At 42.5% G+C, this 9,158-nt stretch overlaps 2 protein-coding genes across 2 annotated transcripts; both read right to left on the bottom strand.

Moving 5' to 3' along the window:
• Window positions 1–786: 786 nt before the first annotated feature.
• LOC113506196 lies at window positions 787–1,774 on the bottom strand. The gene is made up of 2 exons (XM_026889041.1): window positions 1,763–1,774; window positions 787–1,515 (listed from the first exon to the last, which is right to left on the bottom strand). The coding sequence occupies exons 1-2, from the start codon at window positions 1,772–1,774 to the stop codon at window positions 787–789; spliced, it is 741 nt and encodes a 246-aa protein (XP_026744842.1).
• A 5,002-nt stretch (window positions 1,775–6,776) lies between these two features.
• On the bottom strand, window positions 6,777–8,797 carry LOC113506197 (mitochondrial intermembrane space import and assembly protein 40). Its single transcript, XM_026889042.1, has 4 exons — window positions 8,549–8,797; window positions 8,121–8,419; window positions 7,441–7,675; window positions 6,777–7,219 (listed from the first exon to the last, which is right to left on the bottom strand). The coding sequence occupies exons 3-4, from the start codon at window positions 7,671–7,673 to the stop codon at window positions 6,991–6,993; spliced, it is 462 nt and encodes a 153-aa protein (XP_026744843.1). The 5' UTR covers window positions 7,674–7,675; window positions 8,121–8,419; window positions 8,549–8,797; the 3' UTR covers window positions 6,777–6,990.
• Between the last annotated feature and the right edge of the window lie 361 nt (window positions 8,798–9,158).

A 9,158-nucleotide genomic window follows, 5' to 3' on the forward strand; every position in this document is an offset into this window, starting at 1 on the left:
CGCGAAACCACAGCGCCACCGCTTCGACGTCGACGGGGCCGTCCGTCGCCGACTCCCAGATCCAGGACTGGACTAAGGCAGCTTCCTCGAGTAGTTCCCTGTCGATGCGCTTGAGCGCCCATCGGGGGCCGTCGTTGATCGGGGTTGTTGGATGGCGGCCGCTCGCGGTCTGGGCGGAGACGTCGAACCGGATATAACGATGGTCCGATAACGTCTCCACCTCCACGGCGACACGCCAGTCGCGGACTCGGCCGGCGACAGAGGGGCTTGCGAACGAGACGTCCACAATCGACCCGCCCCGCTGCCGCACGCACGTGTATTCCGAACCCCGATTCAGGACGACCAGACCGGTCGTCACCGCCCACTCTTCCAACGCCTCGCCCCGAGAGTCAGTGACCGGAGATCCCCACGCCGATGACTTGGCGTTGAGATCCCCGAGCACCAGAACGGGACGAGGGTGGTAGCGGTTCACGACGGCGCCCAACTCGACAAGGAAACCCTCGAAGTCGGCGAGACTCTTGTTGGGGGAGAAATACGCCCCCACAACGGCGATGCCGTCCGAAACCGCGGCAACCCAGCCGCGGCCCCTGGACGGGTCGATCAGAGTCCCGCCAATAATGGCCACCAAACCGTCAGCGCACCCCAACCAGTTGTCACGGGCGGGGACGAAGTACGGCTCGGCGACCACAGCCACGTCGATCGACCACTCTGCCATAGTCTGGAGTAGAAGATCCTGAGCTCTGGCAGAGTGATTGATGTTGCCCTGGAGGAAATGGAATTGCGCCATTATTGACAATCCATTCCCCCGGCAACAGTCCCGGACCGGGAGTCGGTCGCGGAGCTACCAGCCTGCGGGGGCTGCGAGGTTACCCCGGCAGGCTTGGAGCTCCTCTTCCCTGCCTTTTTGGCAGTGCTGGTGGGCATGCCACAGGCTCCCCCGCCCAATCTGTGTCCCGCCGGCTTTCCCGCGGCCGAACACAGGCAGCAGTTTAGCGCGGCGGAACACTGGGCCGCCTTGTGACCGGGCTGACCGCAGCGATAGCAGAGACCGCTACGGTCTGCTGCGGAGGTGCACTTTGCCCGGACGTGCCCCTTTTCCAGACACCGGAAGCACCTCAAAGCCCGGGGTTGCAGGAGTTTTACTCTCGCTGCAACCCAGCCCACCTTCACTTCGCCAGCTAAGGCGATCTTTTTCGCCGACGCCACAGGGCACCGAACCCAGACTGCGCCGAGTCCGGTGGCGTCGGTGCGTATGTCGCCGGCCCGCACCCTATCCGGTGGACACTCTCCACTGCGGGCAACGGCCGCCACCACTTCCTCGGGGGTCACGGAATCGTCCAGACCGGTGATCCGCACCTCTGCGGTTTTCACCGGTCTGGATACCCGGACGTCCTCGGGGTTGAGGACCTCCCTCATTTTGGCGGCCAGAGCGTCCGCCTTTTCGGCGCTGCCGCTCGCAGCACCGGCCACCTCGAACAGCCGCGCACCCGTGACGGTCTGCCTGACGGTGACGGACTGGAGGCCAAGATCTGACAACCTAACCTAACCTACATTAACCTGTCCTACATTGACCTAACGTGAGCTCACGTGACCAGTCGTGACCTTTCTTGACCTGCCCTGAATATGCATGACCTGTCGTGAGCTCACATGACCTTACGTGGCTTAGCGTGACTTGCCGTGGTTTAGCGTGACTTTATGTGGTTTAGCGTGGCCTTACGTGACCTACCGCGGCCTAGCATGAACATTGTGACCTTGACCTTACATGAGCTCCCATGACCTTCTGTAACCTTACGTGACCTTTACCTTACGCGACCTACTGTGACCTCCAATGATCATATGTAACTTTGCGTTACCTTCCTAGCTTGACCTTACCTAACCTAACGTGACCTTCCGTGACCAATCGTGACCTTCCTTGACCTGTCCTGATCATGCATGACCTGTCGTGACCTTCCTTGGCCTTATGTGGCTTAGCGGGGCTTTATGTGACCTACCGCGGCCTTTCGTGAACATCGTGACCTTGACCTTGACCTTAAATGAGCTCCATTGTCTATTGTCACCTTACGTGACCTTAACCTTATGTTACCTTACATCACTTCACTTACCGTGACCTTATGTGACTCAGCGTGGCCTTGCGGGGCATAGCGTGACCTTACGTGACTTAACATAATCTTATGTGACAGCGTGAATTAGTGTAGCACTAAATGATGATGATGATCGTGGTCCCTTTGTATGTAGACCAGTAGACCAAGCACAAAATATGTCAATACTTTAACTCCTTAATAATTAAGGAGACGGGCGAAACTGGGCCTAACGTTACAGAAATAAAATATCCATCAAATTTTTTTTTTTTTTTTTTTTTCAAAGTCTTGGAAACCAAGTTACTCGTATTCAGAGAACTCCAAGATATCGCGGAATGACAGAAGACAAAAAAAAAAAAAAAAAAAAAAAAAAGAAGCAGTTGACTCAACAGGGTCCAACTCTACTCCGTTCAATTGTACATTAGTATCGAGTTGCCTCACATTAGGCGTTGGAAATATCAACAATTTAGTTTTAGACTTTTCAAAAGTAGATTATTGTGCATTGTTTATTTCATTGAAATTGCGGAGTTGACATCTAATTGTAAACAGAGAGCGTCTATCCCAGAGCGTCTTGCAAATTCTCCCAAGCCTCGAATATATTTTTAAGTAATTCCACACCTGAATATGTAGTAGACCGACCCTTAGTAAAACCAAATTGTTTCAAATGAAACAAACGGTGTCTATTAAAAGGACATTTGATTCAAAATTAATTTCTCAAAAATTTTACTGATAGTGAGCAAAATTGAGCTTGGCCGGTGGGATCGGTTGTACTACCTGATTCAAACAGCGGAATGACCTTGCTCAACTTCATTAAATTCGGAAATACACCGGACGCGATACAAGAGTTGAACACTACTGCCAATGAAGAGGCAATATGTACAGACAGTCCCCAAAAATCAGCAGTCTTTTTTACTTCTATTTGCCGAAATGACAAAAAAATATCCTTGCGTCCAAAAATATCCAATCGTAAATTCAAAACCTATGGCGCATTCCGCAACACATTCTTTCAGTATAGATAATGCGGTGGTAGGAAACGACAACAAAGTCTTGGTTGTTGCAATTGGAATATTATTAAATAATAAATAAATGCGCACAACATCACATACATTGTTCTGAACCCAAAGTAAGTTTGCTAAAGCACTCGTGTTATGGAATTCAGATACAACGAAGGTACCACAAACCCCCCGACCTGAGAAAATGTAGAAATGTGAATTTTTACATTGACCCGACCGGGGATCGAACCCGGGACCTCAGTCCTCAGGGACTACAGAGGTCGTCGAAAGAATTAAATAAATTTTCAAATTCTGTTGCCACTTCCATATCCGCCCTCACATCGACCTCATTTATTTTAAGGTGAAAGTCTGACTTTTTAACACGCTTTTATTAGCTCCACTTGTAAGTATGTAAGGAAATCTTAGAATCTTAATTTGACCCACTTCCCGGTCTTCGATTAAGATGAAATTTTGCACACGCTCTGAGTTCTGATGACAATGCATGACTAGCTAAGAAAAGTCATTACAAAGCCAATCTGGCGGCCTCCCCAAGATGGCGGACTGGCTATTTGAAATCCACCCCATGATATGGGTATCAAAGGGTTTGCTGTCAGGAATACGAAAAAAATAGTCACGTGACTCAAATCCAATATGGCGGGCGTCCAAGATGGCGGACAGGCTTTTTGAAATGCACCTCCATGACATGGGTATCAAATGAAAGGGTTTGCTGACAGAAATACGAAAAATTAAGTTTGAATATTAAGAAGACTAAAAAGTATAAAATAAAAATGATAGTTTAAAAAACTAAAAAACACGCTTTAATGATGAAAGAAACTAAAAAGTGGCAAATAATTTCTAATTTAGAAATAAATCAATAAACAATAAATGGTATTATTGTGAAAAAATCGTAGGGGGTTCCTGTTCATATATCAGTTCTTGAAAAGCGCCCTACGCTTTTTTCACAATAATATTAATTTAAAAATGAATTAACAAACAATCAATGGTTCTGAACCATTGATTGTTTTTTAGTTTTTTTGAGCTATCTTTTTAGTGCGTAATAAAAGCGTATTTTTTAGTTTTTTAAACTATTATTTTTATTTGTCGCATACGATACCACACAAACATAGAGTTCACACGAGCGAATGTATTTGCTTTATAAAATGAAATAAATTTACTAAATATTGCATTACCATCCTTTTAAAGCCTATAATAATTCGTTCAGTAGAGGGAATTCGGATTTGGGATAAGGAGCTTGCTTTGCTGCTTTAACATTTTTCAATCGATTAAATAAATCGAAAGTATTTTAATGAAATACTGTCCATTTTTGTCACATGTTTAAGAATAGGTATTATCCTTGGATTTTCGTTCGCCGCGTGTTTTAGATTGATCACAATAAACCGAATTAAAGACAATTCTATCAGCCATAGAGATGTAAACAAAAGCTTTTATAAAATACAGTAAAGTTTTTATTTCTGTGTCTGGGTGTAATTTATCTATAATATGTATGTATTTAGAACTATACAAGTATGTTTCTCAGTTGTCTAGTACCTACTCATAACACAAGCTCTGCTTAATTTGAGACTAGATAGCGCTGTGTGAATGTTGTCCAATATTATTATATGATATTTAAGTCTTGAAAGTATTATAGGAGTGAAACTTCTTAGGCGCATGAGGGCAAATTTTTTTATCTACAGATGTAACGTCACGCCGTCATGCAACGGAAGTGTCGAAAAAGAGAGAGAGAGCGATCGAGACCGATTGGCAGAGAGAAAGACAGAGCGAACGAGCACGTGAGAAAGTTTGAGAGAAAAAGTGAGACAGAGCCAGGGTCTGTTAACTTTGTTCTACGAACAGTGAGTAGGCGGGCGATACGGAGGAAGAGAGACCACAACAACGGAGTAAAAGAGATGAATAATAATAGAGTCCATATTTAGAAATAAAATTTAAATACTGTTAAGGAACACATCAATTAACTCACTTAACGCTAAAAACAAGAATCAATGGTTTTTGTATAGCAATCCAGTGCCTCATGATATCATTATTTATGTCCTGGGATACAACGGCCAGAAAACTGTTAGCGGCATCCCTCACCCGCCGCAATAGGGATGCAATTCTTTTTCGCCTTATGGCAAAAAAGTCGTCTATACGAGCCTCTGCGAACATCCCCGAAGCGCTGCAGAAGCGAGGTAGACCCAACAGCATCCTGTATCCGTTATTATACTGGACCCGTAAGGCACTGTAGACGTTACATCTGTAGGAATATAAGCGTTTATGTAATGTTGCCACCGGAAAAACAATTTCGTATTCTCCATATCATTATGCTTATTAAATGATTTTGATAGTAAACTGCCCTTGAAAATAATTATTGCTATTATTCTGATGCCAACCAAACATATTTTATTAAAAAATATGACATATTTTATTGATTATTAAATTATGAAAACCAAAAAAACTGGGATAGTGTGTGGCAACAATTATGTCTGAACTCTGAACAAGAAAACAAAATGTCTGCCGGCGTTTGCGCACCATTTTATCTTGTTGGTGTGTTTATTTGTGATAAATAAACTAGTTACATTTAATTCTATGTACTTTGATTACGTTGAGTCGAGGCTGCTCCACTGTGGCTGTGTTTTGGGGAAATTAATTATGTGTTTGTGAGATATGGACTCGGTGTTAAGACAGTGACTCTTGTTTGAATTTGTGTTTTATATCGCGTTGAGTTCGGAGAAAGAAAACACTAGAGTCTGTTGATCTTCACCTTCAAAAGATCCCACCATCACTATGCATTGTTAATGTATGTTTCCTAAATGAATTACTGAGTAATTATAATTGTTATCATGCTAAATAAAAAGTTAACTGAAAATGTTTGTTTCATTGCACAGCTCTATTTAAGATAAGTTTTAGAATTATGCACAAGTACACTGTGTTTCTCGATAGTGATTCTGTTTAAATATCAACTATTGCTGAGCAAAAGTTTTCCATTTTGTAGGAAACTATCGAAAAACGCAGTGTACTTGTGCATATAAAATCCATAACAAAGAATTGAAATTCCCGCCCTAGCTTTTACTCTCTAGTTCTCGTCGGCTAAACTTAGATGGCGCTGGCCGGTAAGAAAAAATTTTCATCTAAAATTTGTATGGAGTCGTTATTCTTCCCTCTAGGGGTATATATGTTCTGTGGACAGAGCCAATGTCGTATCACGCACAGTGCTATGGAGTGAGAGAACTTTAGTGAGAAAAATTGAACGAGAGAGAGAATACGGGATATCGAGAAATAATACACGCCATATTGGTTGTGTATTCGTTTCTAAGTTTATTATTTATATTTTAATGACAATTAAATTCCTAACCTATCTTCCTTTTTCCCTTCCTCTTAGTCTTGGAAATCTAAAGTTTTAGATTTGTATAATATATTTATACAAATCTAAAACAACATTTATAAATTAGTTCGCCAAAGAAGTTTCACTTCTGACAAGTATACTTTGTACGCACGCATTTTTTTTTTGCCAATCATGAGTACAGTTGATTAAAGGTTTTGCTCTGTGGACAATAAAAACAAAGGTTTACGGCGCATGTCAAGTGAACCAGTAAAAGAAAAATAGCGGCATAGGCTACGACTGAAATTATACTGTGTGTCTGTCACCGGAGATTTAAGGGACAAAATGTTTTAAGATCGAGCAGAGTCCACTTACATTAAAACAGTTGAGCTGCATTTATCATTTAATCAACCTTCTACAATCATAAACAAAACATAGTAAATCACAAACTAAATGCTCTCAATATCAATTAGACTATTTCGAGCCCAACAAACGCCGGCTGCATGCTCTGCTCACCAAAACTAAATGCTCTTGTAAAGAATACACTAAATCTGTCCATTTTTATTTATCAGAATTGGCAGTTTCAGTAGGTGTTGGTGCCGTATTAGTTGTCCCCGGAGGGCGCGGCGTGCGCGGCGCGGGCGGCGTGGTCGGCGTGGTCGGCGCGCGCGTGGCCGAGCCCGTCGTCGGCCGCGCCGCCGCCGCCGGCCGAGTCCATGGCGGCGGCGAGCTCGTCGTCGTCGTCCTTGCCGTACAGCTCGGGGTAGTGCGACATACATTCCTGCATTACACTGAACTTCTCGTAGCAGTCGCTACCCTTGGGGTCGGCATCACTGCATTCCAAAAAAATATTGTGTCATGACAAAATTGACATCTTTGCTTTGCAACGAACATTAATATGAAAAAATTAACAGATAAACATTGAAAAAAAAAAAGCATTTTCATCTTCTTTAAATGGTATTTTTAAGATACCCACAAAACAATAACTTATGTATTAAAATTATTTTTCTTGTTTGATTGAAAATATATTGATTGATTATTAATTATTATTTACCTATAGTGGAAACAAGAGAAAGCTTCTCTGAATTGAGAGCCACAGGGTCCAGTGGCCATACCACCGAGGCATGGACAGCCCCAGTTGATGGAGCCATCTGCAAGGATCAGGCCGGGAGCTGGCTCTGGTTCTGGTAGTGTCACCTTGCTAGGCATAGCTAACTCTTCCCGAGTTGCCACTATGACTACATCCTTGCCATCCAGACCAGATGAAAGAACAGATCGTGTTGCCATCCCTAAAAATAAAAGTTTATTAGAACAATCTCCTAGGAACAGTTATTCTTCATGTATAATTAATGTTTCAATTGGATTGAACTTTGCACACAAAGGCTTCCATTTTTACTTTGGGTAAGAAACCATTAAAAAGTATACTCTTTACTTATATTTTTATACAAATGGTTAGTAAATAAATAAATAATTTATATATTTCAGTTGTATATTTCATTTTGTAATCTTAAATGGTGTTTTATGTTGGTTTTCAGTGGCATTTTATTTTAAAATAAACTTGTTGTAGACAGAAAAACTGCAAGATTGTTTCGCTTTTTTTAAGTACCTTAGGAAATGCACCATACAAGTAAGGTATCAGAATGGTGAATATAAATTATAAAATATCATAGGGGTGCAATAAAACTATTTTCCTGTTACCAGTACAAATGATATTAGTATTAGTAAAGTGTTTACTGCGTATGTAGTAGGGCGAGCGTGAGTACTATAGCAGTGCCTGCAGCGAGCAGGCCTGGCGGCACACGCGCAGCGCGGGCGCTGGCGCGGGCGCGGTCGCAGGGGCGCTAGGGCCGCGAAGCAGCAGCGCGGCGCGCAGGCGGCGCAAGTCACACGCGCGGACTCGCAGCAGGGCTCGCCCGCTCCTCGCGCTCAACACGTCCACACACAAGGAAGCAGCACCGCACTCGCCGAATAAGCACTTCACCGCTTCCTCGATGCTCTGCTTCACTGATAGACGACTCTGGTTGTCACTGCAACTAACCACGGACACTAAATAAACTTCTGAACGGCTCGGTCCGGCAGTCATTGAGATAAATTTGAGTGATGAGAAATACTGAATACATTATGCAATCATATTATAGTAAGTATGCAATATAATTACTTACGTGATCTCCAGGTACAAAAATCGAGTGCTCATTAATATGATTTTGTCTCTTAAAAAGCGACAACCAAGGAACACAACTTCAAAATTATTTTCTAATATTTATATAAATACTTGAGTTCTGATAAATATAATGTTTTCCTTCTACAGAAATTAATTCATTACTCGGGTCAGAATAGTATGAGGTTAGAATTTTGGTTCTGTACTCTGTCCTAGTGTCCTGTGATTCTTGTAAAATGTTGACAGTGACGTTCGATCGATTAGTGTCACATTGACGGATATGAACATAGACTATATAGCGATTGAAACGAAATGTTAGCCAACTTGCTTGGTATCCAAGCAAGCCAGTAAGTTGGCTGTTAGAGAAGAGTTAACAATATTTTTCAATATAATATATTATGTTTTTATTCTAAATTGTATTTTGGTTGAGATTGCAGAACTGATGTCAGAGAGTCACCTTTACCCGGACCGAGCATACGATAATGATCCGAAAAGTGTGAAATACAGGTGAATTAATATGATCTTATGAAAAATTGTGTCATGTCAATTTGTTTTTTTTTTTGTCAACTTCTATCAAATAATTTTATGTCACTTATTCTAAATAGCTTTGCTTT

Source organism: Trichoplusia ni (assembly GCF_003590095.1).
Source record: "Trichoplusia ni isolate ovarian cell line Hi5 chromosome 4 unlocalized genomic scaffold, tn1 tig00002207_group3, whole genome shotgun sequence".
In the NCBI taxonomy this organism is placed as follows: domain Eukaryota; kingdom Metazoa; phylum Arthropoda; class Insecta; order Lepidoptera; family Noctuidae; genus Trichoplusia; species Trichoplusia ni.

Excerpts from the sequence above, each read along its gene's own strand:
- LOC113506197 (XM_026889042.1), bottom strand. The coding sequence starts at position 7,673 with ATGGCAACACGATCTGTTCTTTCATCTGGTCTGGATGGCAAGGATGTA. Across the intron at positions 7,220-7,440 it reads TTCTCTTGTTTCCACTATAG|TGATGCCGACCCCAAGGGTA; the intron begins GTAAATAATAAT and ends TTTGGAATGCAG.